This window comes from Astatotilapia calliptera, chromosome 9, assembly GCF_964374335.1.
Source record: "Astatotilapia calliptera chromosome 9, fAstCal68.1, whole genome shotgun sequence".
In the NCBI taxonomy this organism is placed as follows: domain Eukaryota; kingdom Metazoa; phylum Chordata; class Actinopteri; order Cichliformes; family Cichlidae; genus Astatotilapia; species Astatotilapia calliptera.
In genome coordinates, this window is record NC_137430.1 from 9,959,554 (window position 1) to 9,975,777 (window position 16,224).

The 16,224-nt window shown below is 45.8% G+C and overlaps 1 protein-coding gene, 1 long non-coding RNA gene and 1 pseudogene across 7 annotated transcripts; 1 reads left to right on the top strand and 2 right to left on the bottom strand.

Annotated features, from left to right (window-relative positions):
• Positions 1-1,157: 1,157 nt before the first annotated feature.
• Positions 1,158-16,120, bottom strand: LOC145431112 (kinesin-like protein KIF1B; annotated as a pseudogene). Its single transcript, XR_013911464.1, has 13 exons — positions 15,960-16,120; positions 15,775-15,841; positions 15,543-15,627; positions 14,814-14,895; positions 14,418-14,601; positions 11,481-11,535; positions 5,884-6,026; positions 4,179-4,355; positions 3,947-4,080; positions 3,785-3,846; positions 3,545-3,690; positions 3,185-3,366; positions 1,158-3,092 (listed from the first exon to the last, which is right to left on the bottom strand). The product of XR_013911464.1 is annotated as a kinesin-like protein KIF1B (transcript).
• LOC145431040 (leucine-rich repeat-containing protein 31-like) lies at positions 9,898-14,579 on the bottom strand. 5 transcript variants are annotated; one of them, XR_013911411.1, is made up of 7 exons: positions 14,418-14,579; positions 14,053-14,148; positions 13,187-13,289; positions 12,697-12,861; positions 12,425-12,580; positions 11,388-12,151; positions 9,898-10,628 (listed from the first exon to the last, which is right to left on the bottom strand). XR_013911411.1 is itself a non-coding variant. In XM_080306346.1 (7 exons), the coding sequence occupies exons 2-6, from the start codon at positions 14,068-14,070 to the stop codon at positions 11,694-11,696; spliced, it is 900 nt and encodes a 299-aa protein (XP_080162472.1). In that variant the 5' UTR covers positions 14,071-14,148; positions 14,418-14,579; the 3' UTR covers positions 9,898-11,535; positions 11,674-11,693. The 5 variants fall into 5 exon arrangements, 4 of the variants coding, with proteins under 4 accessions (XP_080162472.1, XP_080162471.1, XP_080162473.1 ...); XM_080306346.1 differs by having other exon boundaries at positions 9,898-11,535; positions 11,674-12,151; XM_080306345.1 differs by having other exon boundaries at positions 9,898-12,151.
• On the top strand, positions 11,469-12,329 carry LOC145431041 (uncharacterized). Its single transcript, XR_013911412.1, has 2 exons — positions 11,469-11,546; positions 11,905-12,329. It is a non-coding gene; the product is annotated as an uncharacterized LOC145431041 (long non-coding RNA).
• Positions 16,121-16,224: the final 104 nt, after the last annotated feature.

Consider the following 16,224-nt stretch of genomic DNA (forward strand, 5'->3'; position numbering starts at 1 on the left):
CTAATGAACCTAACATGTGAGTGATACATAACACACATTCACACTGGCTGCATATATCAGTCCGGGGGGGCAGAGCAGAACTCTGTATGAATCAGACGCGCTCACATATTCAGGCTTTCCAGAGGCGTTTACCATCAGAAGAAGCAGAACAATGAATCATCAGCACCCTGCAGAAGAACACAGCAAGCAACAACTCTAACAATAAAGACGTGCTGGAGCCAAAAGATGCAGATAGCGAGTTTTAAACGATAACGCACAGGACCAAAGGGGGAGAGGGTAAAAACCCACTGCCTCCTGAGATAAAGATCAGCAAGTCAAGCTGGCAGCAGACGACACAAAACGCTCTCTGGAGGAGGCGGCGACTGTGGAGCAGGCCAACGGAGAGGCGGATCGGCAGACAGGAAGCTCCCGGGGTCCCACAACAAGATGTTGCGCGTCAGACTGGAGCAGGATATCCCCATGTTGGTGACACTGCCCATCGAGGTACAGCCCAACTTGGCAAACCAACCCTTCCCTTTCTTGGACACCACACTGGCTGATCTGGGCATCCAAGACTGAGTCTCACTCCGTGTGGGGACGTTTTTTTGTTTTTGTTTGTTTTTTAAGAAGCAATCATGTGTATATATTCAGCTCAGAGCTGAAGGAGAGGGTGGTTTGGGTTGACAACAAGAAGATCCATCCTAGAGGTACGGCGGTGGGATCCAACTGCAGGGATGTGGTCAGATGGCAGTCTGTGGAAATCAGGTGACAGTGAGAGCAACTTGATTTTCCTATTTTGTCCTTCAGATACGAGTGAAAGCCCAGATGCCAGGAGACAAGCAGCTCCAGGAGGTCCTGTACAGCACCGAGGTCCACACTGACCGCTCCTTCTGCTGCACTGGAATGGATATCCTGCCCTGGAAACAGACGTGTGCAGGTCTAGAAGCAGTTTAAATCCCATACTTTTTTGATCTGTGAGGCTCTTAATGTCACGTCTGCAGCCATGAAAGTCAGCTCAGGGTTTCTTGATTCTGATTTTTCTTTGCTGTGTCACATTTAGCTCATATCTGCATTGCCATGCCCTGAAAACAAGCTGCCGGGCTTTAGTCAGGCTCAGGGACAACGGGAGATCTGAGGAGCAACACGATGAGAACAACTAAAACTGAACAAACTTAACATCTGATTACCTTTTTTATTTGTAAGAAAAAGTTTAACATGAACGCGCCAACTGTCCACAGCAAAGCTTATTATGACAAGACTGCTTTTATTCAGTGATGTCAAAGTGTCATCACTTCATACCTCTGAACTGACATTAGATGTATTGCATACCTTGTTAGAATTACACTGTTGAAGCATTTGTAAAAAGCTTCTGTCCTTGTTAATTTATGTTTTAGGATAAGTTTTTGGGCTGTGTAAGGTCACAGGTTGCATTTCTGAGCAGAGTAGTAAAGGTAAAGTAAGTGTTTTCAAAACTAGCCACTCAGCATGTGTACAAACAGTGAGAAATCTCTGAAGAAAACCGTTTGAAGGAGCAAGAACACACGTGTTTCTCCACAGGTTAAAGCCCGCTTTAATAATCAATATGAATCAAAGACTTCTGTCAACACAAAATAAATGTAAGGAAACACACTTTCCTGTGCAACATCCAGTTTCTATAACTGACGACAAGCTTGAACCACAGTGATCTAAACTCATCCTCTACATTGGAAATGTAAACAAATGTAAATGTGGTTTTTACTGTACCAGAGCAGGGCTGTGTGTGTAGAGCACAGCCAGGCAGCTGAACACTGTATTGTTCTCTTTTTGGTCCTCTTCGAGCGGGAGACGAGCCACCAAAGCTGGCAACACCGGTCAGTGAACACATTCAGTTTTCAGGCCCCTCTTCTGTGGAACCAGCTTCCAGTTTGGATTCAGAAGACAAGATTTCAAGATTAGGCTTAAAACTTTCCTCTTTGGTAAAGTATATATTTAGGGCTGGACCAGGTGACCCTGAATCCTCCCTTAGTTATGCTGCAATAGATGTAGCCTGCCGGGGATTCCCATGATGCATTGAGTTTTTCCTTTCCAGTCTCCTTTCTCACTCAGTATGAGTTAATAGACGTCTCTGCATTGAATCATATCTGTTATTAACCTCTGTCTCTCTTCCACAGCATGTCTTTTATCCTGTCTTCCTTCTCTCACCCCAACCGGTCACAGAAGATGGCCCCGCCCCTCCCTGAGCCTGGTTCTGCTGGAGGTTTCTTCCTGTTAAAAGGGAGTTTTTCCTTCCCACTGTCGCCAAAGTGCTTGCTCATAGGGGGTCATATGATTGTTGGGTTTTTCTCTGTATCTATGAAGCGCCTTGAGGTGACTTTTGTTGTGATTTGGCGCTATATAAATAAAATTGAATTGAATTGAATTATCTGAGGAAGAAGCAGAGTTGGTTTGTTTCCAGCTGAAATCATCCAGGCTCAGGAATTTGAATCGATCCACATCATTTCTGCTTGAACTAGAGAACATGAGTGTCGACTTACATTTGGTCTGTGAGACACATGTCATAGTGACAGTATTTGGGTTAATATGGCATTACTCACCCTGGTCGCATTTCTTCAATATCAGGCACCAAGTTCAGGAACTCGTTCTCTTGCAGCCCGCGCAAGTTAGGAGGTCTCCAGAGTGGGAACCATCGGGAAGTTTTCACAGTCTGAGCAGGAGGGACTGGAGGCACGTGAGCTGTTCTCAGGGGTCCTTTAACACAAATCACACCAAGTTAGAATCAAATAGATAACCTGTCAATAACCGTTTGCAGATCGAGGTCAATGTTCCTAAAAATATGTTTACTTCTGGCCCATGGAGCCACAGCGCGAGTCCGACAGAGAGGGGCAGGTAGAGGAAGGGGTGAGGGTGGCACTGCTGAAGCTCGTCACGGATGGATCACGTCCGATCGGTGAGATGAGAGAAAGCTGAAGTGAAACAACAGCAGGATGAGGTAGACGTCAATATAGGAACTCCCTGATGTGACACAGAAAGGCTATTTTTTATTTCTTTGTATTATTTCTCACCTTGCAGTCACTGATGCTGTTCACCAGCTGCTTGTATTCAGTATTGAAGGTGTGTGTCAGAAGGCGCAGGCACTACAACACAACAGGAACAAGACCGATCAGCTCCGAGCAGAGAAGGAAGAAGGCAGCAACAAGAACGCCCACTAAGCCCACGTTTTTCTCACCTTGGTGGCCAGCTCCTTCTCACGCTTTCAAAGGTGGTGCTGGAGATCTGCGAGGAGACGGAGGTGGATGTGGACAGAGTGCCGGAGCTCACGCTGGGGGACAGAGACTCACTCAGGGACTTGGTGGTGGGAGCTGTTCCCACGGGAGCCGCCTCTCCCAGAAGGTGACGGGTCTTTTCCACCTGGACGAAAGATGGGGGCGAATGTGAGGTGGGGAGAAGAGGGGAGGTTAGTCATGTAACGTCTGTACTCTAAGAAAAAACTTTTTAGAATAGCACTTTGGTCTTTGAGTTGAAAAGTCATTTTTCCCTCTACGATATTAAACAGATTTATTTCTTTATGAATCTTTTAAGGCCCCACCTCCTGCAGCTGCTCCATCTTCTCCAGCTCCCACTGGTGCTCTAGGATGAGGCTATCTCCTCTGGGCCTCCAGCCGGCCAGGTTCTCCTCTCCACGCACATAAGCCACTGATGTGTCCAGGACCTTCCTCCTCCTCCTCTGCATCCCTGCTCAGGACATGAGCCCTCATTAGGATGAAGCTCTCCACAGAATTATGATAAAACAGCTGCCGTTCTTTAAACATGTTTCATGGCCGCTCACCTGGGCTTCCAGTGTCAGACATCTTACACAAGCTCAGCTCGTAGATCCCAGTCACTCGGTTGCTATAATGAAGCAGAAGTTTTGAACAAGGAAACTTTGTAACAGGGCAGATATCTTTGATTGTGAAACAGAGATGGCCACAGTGCAGCAGCCCAGATTTACCAGTCAGGAGTTTTGGAGTATCCAGTCCCAAAGAGGTTCTTGAGAGAACGGGGTGGGGAAATCTTGGCGTCTCGGGAGTAAAAGACCGTGCAGATGTCTTTGGTGATAATGGCAGGCTGGATGCAATGGTCCAGCTGCAGAGAGGAGATAAAGGGTGTGTGTTAGACACGATGACATCAAGAGACTTAAAAACACGTACAAACAGGTACAACACGGCGGAGCAGCGGCTGACCTCCAGATACGCAGATAAGGTCATGTAGATCTTCTCTCCGTAGGGAGTGACGCGGTTGAGCAGGAGGGAACCTTTTAAGGGTGTTTTTATTTGTGCTCCCTGGCCTGGAAATAAACGGTTTCCGATCAGACCTGCTTCATCTTTGTGCCCTTGGTATCTGACTCGCTTGCTCCCCCATGCATTTTAAAAGAATCCTTCTCTTCAGCATGAAGTTCTGGCTCAGCTTTAGTGTCTGCGTTACATGTACACAAAGACAGAAACATTCAATGATAAAAACACACAGTGGAATAAAATTGTAAGACGTCATCAGTTGATGCAGTTTAAGGACACTTGTTGTTCTGTGCAGTCTCACCTGGAGCTCACGCTTCTAGTTCATGCCATCATCACCAAAGATTCTTCAATTAATAGTTTAAAGATGTCCATGAATGCACTGCTAACTGCTCTTCACCCTGATAAAAATCAACATGCATTTAGAATAAGAAACACTTTTACAAAACCAAAAGCTTCACTGTACTTAGTGATTTATACGTCTACAAAACAGGTTCAGTTTGTAACTGAGAGAGCGGCTCAGTGGCGCTGAATTATATTTCCAATAGAAACACAATTTCATATGTTGTAGTAACAACACACTGCCACAAGATGTCAGCCTAGGCCTACTCTACCATGCTGTTCCAGTACAAAAGAAAAAGTGACAGAGCCTTGAAAGAGTGACAGAGACACTTTTTATGAACTCATCTGTAATGTGTCACCTTTTCTGTAGGATGAAGAAGTGCTTCCCTTCTTTTAAAGTAAATACAGGCTTACAAAGATCCTCTAAACATGTTTCTGAAATAATCCTAAACACAATCATTAAATCAAAAATGCAAGAAACTATTTATTTAATCACTCTTCTTAACTTAATTCCTTAACTTAGTAAAAAAAAAAAAAAATAGACAAGAACTTTTCTTCTGTCTCACCTCTGTCAGTTTTCATGCTGTTGCAAGAACAGGTGGAGGTGCAGGTGGAACTTTGACTTCAGTGTGGTTTGTATGTGCAGGCAGGAGTCTGACATCTCAGGACAGCAGAGGGTTGTCGAGCACGGTGACTCCTGCTGCGACGCCCCCGTCTGACTGTCCTGAGCTCTTGGTCCTCAGCAGACGGCCCACACACTCATTCATCACCATGTCTTTACCCTGCCTGTAAGAAAACCAAGAAAAGGCTAACATTAGAAACAGCCACCAACCAATCCCTTTTACTCCACCACCCAAAAACCAGTGAGAAACACTAGTTAGTATTAACTTGGAATCAAAGTGCACTAATCCCCAGGCTCCCAGCATAACATACAGTCCAACACAAACTCCACAAACTGTCTTGCTTCAGCTGACTTTCCTTCACCTTCTCTCCAAACAATCTGTTGTGCTCTTTTCAGCACAAAGCCACACTCCTGCTCACTGATCCTCACCTCTTTTTAACCTAGTCTCAGCAACTTTGTCCCATAGCTTGCACATCCTTTCCACCTCCATCTTTCTTCCCAGCCAACTGATACATACCTTTTCTCCTTCCTTAAAAGCCAGCCTAAGAAATACGAGTTCATAAACGCCACAGAGAAATAAATCAGAGGAATAAAATGCAAATGATATTGCTTACACTGAACAGCAACACCCAGGTGAGGATTATCTAATGCCAAATTTTCCAAACAATGAACAAACCGTGCCCTTTTTCTCACCATGTCTAGAGTGTAGAGGTCAGCCAATGTCGCTCGGATCTGCTGCACAGCTTGAGGCTGGTCTGGGAAGAATCTGTCCAGGACTCCAGGTCTGGGGAGCACTTGCTGAACCTTCTTGGTACCAGCCAGGTGAGCGCTGATATCTGGACACAAAGCCATAGAAAAAAAAAAGAAAAAAAATGCATCTATTAATCACCTGGATCACCTGTTGAGAAAGAAAAAAGAAAACAAGCAGAAGAGAACAAGAGTAATAGAATAAACAACATCACAATGATATATGGGAATATGACAGTAAATACTAAATATTAAACATTATTGTGCAGCACATAAGATCAACAGAACACAGTGTGCTTTGAGGTAGGAGCCAAAAAGGGTGAAGTTTGTGTGTGTGAGCACCTGTGAGCATGGACGCGCTTGTTTTTTAAAAAGGTTCCTTCATGTAATGATCTGCTAGAGGGTGTGGGGGGGCCACAGCCCCGTCCTCCAGGGCATGAAGCAGGTATGGAGGAGATCAAAACTCCAGACATCCAGAGGCCCCCAGAACACAACAGACCAAGGAAGACCAACAGAGGGGCAGCCGCGCCACTGTCCCAGAAAGAGCTGAGGAGAGTCCCAGATGAGGGCTCACTCAGCAGCCGCGGAGCAGAAGCCAGGGGGAGTTGCAGTGACACGCCCGTGAGCTCCGCCGGCAGCCAGCCGTGCCTGAGTGACCGAGCCCCAGGCCGAGAGGCCGGGGGCACCCCCACCTCCGAAGTGGCCCGAGCGAGCCCCAGGCTCCAGGCCCCGATAAGCGGCCGCCAAGGAGTGAACCGGTGTGTACCTGGACGCGCATCCCCGGACACAAAGAACCACCAACGCACCGATGTCTGAGGGAGTCCGCCACTGGCAGGGGAAGTGGTGGTAGGGGGAGATAGGCCTCCAAACCTTGGAGGGCCTGAGATGTCCCCAGAGAGGTGGCGCCTGATACCCAACCTGACATATAGACACAGACATACAGGCACACACAGACACAAACATCCATTCCCACCCTCATGCTCTCATATGTACTTACTCCACACTCAACCAACGTGGAGACAGACATAAAGAGACGCTGTACACACGATCACACTCCCCAAGCGTACTCTACAAACCGGGTCTAGGTACCCTTGCCCCTGGAGGGGGAACTGCACCCAGACCCAGGTGGTGTTACCCTTTTCCCTGCGGTGGGGAGAGGCAGACCACCCCAACTCCGCAGCAGCAGGGAGGCCCCACACTCCAGACCGCAGTCGGACGGCCAACTCCTCCTCCTAGCCCCCCCGCTCCAGCAGGCCGCAGAGAATGGGGGTGAGAGAAGACTCCAAACCTCCCTCCACCCGCTCATTGTAGTGTTGATGCATGTGTGTTCTAAGGTGCATTTAAAACCCAGGAGGGCATGGAGCTACCTGCCAGAGAGCAGCAGGTAAGCGCATAGTCCCTCCTGATAGCCCTCAATGTCTACGTGTATTTAAAATTGAGAGGTGGGCAACGACACCAGGGGTGGGGTGTACATGTATCGTGTATCCATGTATCCATGTATCCATGTATTGTGCCCACCCCCAAGATCCTATATGTATGTGTAATGAGAGTGTGAGTAATGTGAATGTCTAAGTTGTGGGATAAAATTGAGGCAGAGGCAGCCAGAAGGGGACAGAGGGGGGGTAGCCTCCTCTGCACCCTGGTGACACCCCCATACTCCGCGCCCCGCCAGGGAAAGGGGGCCCAGGCCCATCCAGACCGGGGCCCAGTGCAGCAGCGCCTCCCGGCCCCACAGAGCCCGGGACAGTCCACCCAACCCCACCACAGAGAAAACTGCACCCACCCCACCATCCACTCATCTTCCAGACTACATAAGACAATAGACGCCCAGGCTGAGATCTTCCTCCACCTCTCCTGTATCTCCCCCTCCTGCAGAGAGAGTTCCTGAAGAGCGGAAAGCTCCAGAGAGTTGCAGCATGGCCTGGAGGTGTCACTATCACAATCTGCGGGGAGTATGATCATTTGTTATGAAAAAAGAAGACCCAAATGCAGACTCACAGGCTGGCAAGGATAAACTAAAGGCAGCCTGTTTATTTTGGACGGAGAGAATGATATGAAATATCTGACAGGGAACTGAGAAACTCAGAAACCTATACTGGGGGATAACACTAGGAAACATGACCAGTGAAGCTGGGTGACGAAAGGAGAAGATTAAACAATAAACACACAGGACGGTCATTAGGGAAGAGGAGATGGCAGGGACAAATCAGGAGTAATGAGACAGTTACAGCAAAACTCAACATAACCAACAAAATAAAATAGGAAGCACGTGTTTTGATCGCTGGCTCCAGTCTGCATGCTGAAGCTTCCTTTGGTTACAAGATACAGAACCAACGTTAGTGTGAATGAGACTATGAGAATGTTATATAGCATTTGCTCCACTTTGAATTCAGTTTGAAGAAGTAAAGAGACAAACAAACTTAAAAGAGACCATAGGATTAAAAAAACACAGACACCGCAAAAGGACGAAACACGGGCAAGAAGCAAAGTAAACAGAAAAGGAAGCAAGGAAATAGAAAGATAAGATCCACATGAATAGAATAGACAAAATATGAGTGCTTCAAGCAAACTGTGCAGGAATAAAATATAAATAGCAAACAGCAGAAATAAATAACAAATGGGGGAAAATATGTAGGATGAACAGGAACAAAGACACTGGAGAACAAAGTGGTGAGGGTTACTCAGACCACCATTAACTGACTAAATACATGGGAACTGGCAAAGTGAGACGCGGTCACAGAGAGTGACAAGGTACAAGGCGCACAAAATGAGGGACTGGCAAAATTAGACGTCTATCAGAAGTACAGAATACAGAGACAGACAGGCAGACAGTGAAACAAACATGGAGACAAAACCTGCTACACACAGAGACAACACTAACACGGCCTGAACATGAAAGGAAACAAATTTAGACCAGCAACTAAGAGGAAGCACTAATTTGGAAGGGAAATAATACCAGACATATGGTGCACTCTGAATATCACCAGTCTGTTGCAAAGCTAACAGAGAGACAGACAAGCATTCACACCTACAGCTAATTTAAAGATACCACTTCAGCGTCACAGCTGGGTCCTTCTCTGTGTTATAAACGACACAGAGAAGGCCCCAGCTGTGACGCCACAGTAGTTCATTTGTTGACTGATACATCGATGTAGTCTCTCAGGAACGAGGGCGAAATGCCAACGACCGCCTGTCTGTTTTCAGGGCTGTATTTGAAGCCATGCTCCAATCAGGCAAAGTTTTAAGTGTTGCACATTTCGATGGGTTTCTTTCAGCTGACATAGTTTCCATTTGGGTCATGTGGTGTTAGATACCCCAGCGTGTGGTCATAGGGTGAAGAGCCCGGACGATTAGTGGGATTTTAGGTGTGGTGTAAAAATGACGCTGCAACTTTAAAAACGTTGTTGCTTTAAGGATTAACGTACAACCATACTTGGGCTGAGTTTGACACTGGTTCTCTTCAGTAATTAAAATAGCTTTAACACATGATAAGATCAAATGTCAGCTACACTGTGACAGTCGAGGGGCCACACTCAGATATATTTATTCGCTTGTTCTCTTTGTGTGATAAGAGTTTCCATCTGAATTTAACCCCTGTGTGGGGCTGATCTTTCATTTCATTTTATTTCAAGCTCAGATTCTTTGCCTTTGGCACATTTTCTGTGACGAGACTTCAAACCATTCCCACCGTCCTTATTAATCAACATGGTGAAGTGATTCTTCGCAAGGTGATGGGATAGGAAGAGTTTCAGAAAATGAGGCCTTTTGTCTTTATTGGAGAGGTCAGTGCAGACAGGACGGATGGGGGGAAGGCGAGGGGGGAATGACACACAGGAAACGGTGTTGGTCAGACCCAAAGACAGGCGTGGGCAGTGAGGACTCTCACCTTCAGACTCACTGTCTAATCAGTCTGACAGTGAGTCTGAAGACAGAGCAACCCAACACACGTTACTATGTTCATCATCATCATCATTGTTTATTTATATAGCACTTTAAAAACACACAAGGCTGACCAAACTGCTGAACAATAGAAACATAATAGATACCATAAGAATAATAAATACGATACAATAATAAACATAGCGAAAAACAATAAAATACAAGTCAGTCAACCACTGAGTCAAAAGCCAGTGAATAAAAATGCTTTTTCAATCTGGATTTAAAAACCAGCACTGATGTCGATTGCCTAATGTGAAGAGGAAGATTATTCCAAAGCTTAGGAGCCACGATAGAGAACGCTCGGTCTCCTCTCAGTTTCAGCCGTGATTTGGGGACTGAGAGCAACAGCTGCTCAGCTGACCGGAGCGAACGAGTGGGGACATAGGGCTTCAGCAGGTGCCAGACCATTTAAAGATTTAAAAACCAATAAAAGAACTTGAAAATGAATCCTAAATTCAATTGGAAGCCAGTGCAGGGAGGCCAAGAGTGATGTTATCACTAAGCAGGACATTAAATCAAATTAATGAGACACCAAAACAAGAGCTGGAGCCCAAGACAGCCATGAAGTCACAGTGTACACAAATACACAAGAAACACAGAAACCAGCTGGGTGGATGTGGCTCGGGAACCTTCTGTTACCTTGAACGTCGGTGTTTTGAACGCTGGCTGCTCCAGTCTGCTTGTATTTGTCCAAGATTTCCCCTCATATCTTGGTTATGGTTATTTTTTCTTTTATTAAACTGATCACACTCCTGTTCATGAATAGAAAAAAACCCCATCAGTGTATTTTCACTTAAACAAGCAGCTGTTTTTTTTGCATTAAAGTTATATAAAAATGTAACAGTGCAAATTCCTCGCTGACAGTTTAACCAAAAGGCATTTCCAGTGGAAAGTAGCCGACATATTCTCAGCATAACCATGTATAATATCCACAAAACCTGAGAAGGTTGGAGAGAAGGTAGGCGAACTCTGCTGGGATCTGCGTTTAACAAAGTGTCTAAAGACGAAACAAAGAAATCTTTCTGTAAATGTTCAGATGCACAGACTGGACTGAAAAAGAGTGAAAAAGCAGCTAACGTCCAAAAATAAGAAAACTTTGAAAGAACTCCAAAAAAACCTGGAGAACTTTTGCTCAAAAAACAGTTTTGTTTTTTTTAAATTACAAGGCAATCTGACAAAATGTCATCAAATGAGACTCAAGACTTCTGCAGGTCTCTGCCATGACTCAATTTTTTTTTCTTAACGGCAGAAACAATTGTTCCTTTTTTACTTTGTTTCTATTTTCTCTTCTTGTTTTTATCTGTTGAACAACAAACAACATTCATGCTGATTCACATAATATCCTGTCTCTAATCTCTGGGATTTCCTCGTAGCTCTTTGATGCAAAGAACATCCATCAAACGCTCCAGCTTGTGCTCAACATCATCGTGAACGGTGAAGGTACTCTGACGAGAAAATACTCAGTCGACCTTTTGGTTGATTTGTTAAAGAACCCCAAAATAGCTGATTACCTAACAAGGTATGCAGATAATTCACAGCTCTTTTCCTGAATAGCTGCTTTAAAACTCTGCTGAAAGCCTTTGTCCATTTCCAGGTATCCCCACTTCTCGGCATGTGTGTCTCAAGTGTTAGGACTGCTGCATTGGAAAGACCCAGACCCTGCAGCCAAGGTGAGAGACGACAAATATGATAACCCACACCAGCTGTGTTTAACTCTGTAAGTTCCCAGTATTCCCTGAAACCATCACGTGTGACACAGTTTACATCAGACGTGATGCAGCTGACCTCAACACTGACCTTCTTGTGGTAACAGAGACTTAAAAAAATAATAATAAAGCAACAAAGTGGGTCGCTCTTTGACAGTAAATTCCAGTGCGGTCCGCTCCAATCTCCTCAGGCTGACTCTCTTCTAGGCTCTCCTGACTGTTCCCTTTACATGCTGATGATGTGTCTTGTAAATCTGGATCCCTTTCCAGCAGGACGCTCCTCTTTTTCAGACAGTACCTCAGCTGCTCTCTCTCCTGACAGTCAGCTGTCCACCTCTGCATGGCCAGTCGAGCCAGCGCCGGCATTTGAGGCAGAGCTCGGAGCAGAGCGGGCAGCCAGGCTGAGCACGGAGCAGAGGTTGAAGGTCGCAAACTGACATCCACGTCTTCCAGAGAGCCCAGACCTCCTGCTGCAAACAGACTGCACCAACCGTTGTCTCCCACCAAGCTGTTGTAGGACAGATCCAGTGCACGGAGTGAGGAGAGACAGCCCCGTCTGCACACGGCAGCTGCACAGAGGAAGAGGACCCATTGATAACTGATCACTTTATGCCTGTTCACTTTACTGTTTTGTTCACAATGTTTCTGATGGAGACAAAAATAACACCGAATAGTTTCATTGTTTTGTTTTATACGACAGCTACAGATGCTGGCAGCATGAAATAAATGAAAGAAATATCAATTTCCTTCAGGCTTTACTTGTCTTAATATACATTTATGCAGCCTAATGATCCACTACAGACCAAAAAAGAAAAAGTATAATGTCATTGTGTGTTAGTTACCCAGATGTTGCATGTCATCAGTGGTGAGCTCGCAGCTGCAAAGACGGAGCTCGCTGACGACTGATGGCTGCAGAGCATCCAGCAGGAGCGCCAAGTGACCGCCAACCACTTTACACCAGGAAATATCCACCGTGCGCAGATAGGACACCGCCAGGGCTGATGCATAAACACAAAGTTTTCACCATTTCAGGCTAGAGGGTGGAAGAGGTATTCAGGGAGAATGACTTGAAGGAAAACTTCTATAAATAAACAAGTGTGTGTGTGTGTGTTACCCAGAGCAGTGAAGGACTCGTTGCTCATGTAGCAGCTGTTGAATGGCAGCCTCCTCATTTGTGTCGCAGGGAGGGCAGAGACCAGCAGGTGGACCACACCTCCCACTTCCTTATTGGATGACACATCAAGCTCGGTCAGTGCAGTGAGAGAGGGCAGCACCTGGACTGAAAAACAACGAGTCACATGACTGCTGCAGCGAGCATGCGATTAGTGTCCGGCGTGTGAGATTGGTAGCAACTGACTCAGAGCCTCTAGATCATCTCGCGTGAGGCAACACAGGTGGAGGTCGAGTCTCTCCAGGTGTGTGACGTGAGCCAGGTGAAAGGTGAGGCGGCTCAGTCCACCAGCTAGAAGCAGCTTTACAGTATATTAATCAGAACAATGCTGCTCTCTAATGTATCTTGGTAAAGCGCAGAAAAATCTAATGTTTTATATGATACAGTGTGATTTCAGTAACATATCATAATGGAGGCTTCAGCAAGTACTTACGAAGGAAATCTTTCCTCTGCTCTTCAGTTAGTTCATCAAATACCTCCCAAAACATCTGTATGGTGGGGTGGCGGTCATGATATCTCCAACCATAACTTGTGTTCTGAAAACAGTGAAAATGACTGTTATAATCATAGAGTTTGTAAGGTCAGGCATACACTATGTTGCCAAAAGTATTCCCTAACACATCCAAATCATTCAATTAATGTGTTCCAATCACTTCCATGGACACAGGTGTATTAAATCAAGCACCTAGGCATGCAGACTACTTCTACAAACATGTGTGAAAGGACGAGTCGCTCTCAGGAACTGAATGAATTCCAGCATGGTAATGTGATAGGATGCACCAGTGCAACAAGTCCAGTCATGAAATTTCCTCGCTATTAAATATTCCATAGTCAGCTGTTAGTGATATTATAACAAAGTGGAAGTAATTGGAAATGACAGCTAGTCAGCTGATGCTAAGGCTCATAGTGCACTTAAGTCACCAATATCTGCAGTCTGCTGTTGTTACAGATGTCCAAACTTCATTGGTTTCCATGGCTGAGCAGCTGCATCCCAGCCTTACACTGACAAACACAATGCAAAGCGTCAGATGGAGTGATTTAAGCATCTCAACACTGGACTCTAAAGCAGTGGAGATGTGTTTACTGGAGTGACGAATCACACTTCTCTGACTGGCAATCCGATGGATGTGTCAGGGTTTGGTGGTTGCCAGAAGTACTTGTCTGACTGCACTGTGCCAAGTGTAAAGTGTGGGCATGTGTGCACATGGCTGGGCACTAGTGCACAATACAAGGTCCATAAAGACATGGATGAGTGAGTTTGGTGTAGAAGAACTGGACTAGCCTGCACAGAGTCCTGACCTCAACCTGATAGAACATCTTTGGGATGAATTAGAGCAGCAACTGTGAGCCAGGCCTTCTCCTCCAACGTCAGTGTCTGACACCACAAATGCACCTCTGGAAGAATAGTCAAAAAATTCCCATAAACACACCTAAACCTTGTGGAAAGCTTTCCCAGAAGAGTGGAAGCAGTTATAGCTGCGAAGGGTGGGCTGACTATTATATTATACTATCATACAAAAGTCTGGATTAAGACTGAGATGTGACTCAAGTTCATATTTGTGTTAAAGCAGCCGACTGAATGCTTTTGACAGTATGCAGTACACAGTTATTGTGCTACAGGACAGCTGTGAAACTACAGCCTGTGTCTGTTTGGCTGACTGTACCTGTTTGAACTTTTCCCAGTCATGCACGTCCTGGCCGACCAGCACTCCCTGCAGCTCCTCTGGTCGAAACAGCCTCACCAAATCCTGCTCACACACCAGGAAGAAGCCTCGCTTGAACTCCTGGAACAGATTCTCCACTGATGTGTTGAAGGCATGATTCACATAGGCCTCCACAAACTCCTTCCTGTTTAGGAGGGAAAATGTTAAATTAGCAAACATTTCACAGAGACAAAGGTGCTGCAGATGAACCTCACAAACACTTCATGTTTTATATTTACCTCATATTAAGACCTACTAAGGACCTGATTGTTTTTAATTATGTCCTGATACATAAAACCTGAGAGCTCACATAACTGCATATGCTCAGAATAGACAGCACACATGGATACAAATTACTGCCTTGCAGCAGCAATCTTCAGACCATCACTATGAGCTCCATACAAGGTTACACTGTTCCTGTTATTAACAGCAGGGGGCACTATCAGCCACAGACTGGGAGCCAGATATGCTCTGCTGGTGCCTCATTGTTACAGAGGAAAGACTCTATAGTGAGAAACAGCTGAGGGGGAAACACTGATCTGGAAACGTCTGAGTGTTACAGAGGATATACATAGCACTGTGGTTCAGTGTCACACAATCACAAACAAATACAGCAAAGTACTAAAAAGGGTGTTGCCTCCAAAGATTGCTTTTACTGGTTTGGAGCTTAGGAGGCTTAATAACAACAGGCATGAATGAAGACAGATCAGAACAGCTGTTTGATCACAGCATCCAGTACCAACACAATCATCCACACTCAAGAGCCTGTTGGCTTCAGAGTCAGCAGCTGAATGTCTAAAATATCAAATGTCATTTTTGGTCCATCAGCTACAGCATGAACTGCTTAAAGTGAGAAGCAGCCTGAAGCCCGACAGATTCATCTTTCCAGACTGAAAATATCTCAGAGTGAACCGAGTGGTGCGTTTTCAGGGTGATCTCACAAAGTCAAATCCCTTTAATGATGTTCTGTCCTGTCTTCCTCTATCAAAAGCACACAAACACTATAAAACATTGTTTCGGTGCTTTGGGGTTTTGTTTTCTACACAGAGGTATAGCACGACTAGACCCTAAAGGCAGGCTGCTCACCTACAACCAGCTCACGAACATCTTTCCAATGGAGCTCGCTGCCTTTCTCGTGGATGAGGGTCACTGTGATCCTCCGCTGGATCCCCTGCAGCAAACATAACAGGAGCTCAGGATCACAGTGAGCACAGCTAGAGCAACATTACGCTTTAAAAGAAGATATTCAACTGTGTACAAAGGAAGCAGTTACCACTGTGTGAGTAATAAGGAAACAACATGTGCACCAATCCTGTACCTGGTGCAGCAGGTAGGTACCATGACAGGGCAGGCCTCCACTGTGATCCACGATGGCTGGGATGTACCTGTGCATGGAGGGAGGAGGTGACACAACATCCCAACTTATAATATTCTTCCTGGAGATCATTTTTATGGTTCCTTTAAAGCTTGTGCGTGAATATAACACTCCAGATGGATACTCACTCTCCAGTGGGCTCCAGCTCGCTGATCTCAAACCAGACCAGCAGGTCGTACTTGCTGACACACTGACCCAGGTTGGATTTGGTGATGGTGTTCAACTTGGAGGCTGCAACTGGCACACACACACACACACACACACGCACGCACACGCACGCACGCACACACACACGCACGCACGCACACACACGCACACACACGCACGCACACACACGCACGCACACACACGCACGCACACACACGCACGCACGCACGCACACACACACACACA

What these genes read in the sequence shown, in the direction of transcription:
- LOC145431040 (XM_080306346.1), bottom strand. An exon ending in CGAGTCCTTCACTGCTCTGG is followed by an intron (nt 12,581 to 12,696) that starts GTAACACACACA and finishes TTTATGCATCAG; the next exon opens with CCCTGGCGGTGTCCTATCTG. An exon ending in TGATGACATGCAACATCTGG is followed by an intron (nt 12,152 to 12,424) that starts GTAACTAACACA and finishes TCCTCTGTGCAG; the next exon opens with CTGCCGTGTGCAGACGGGGC.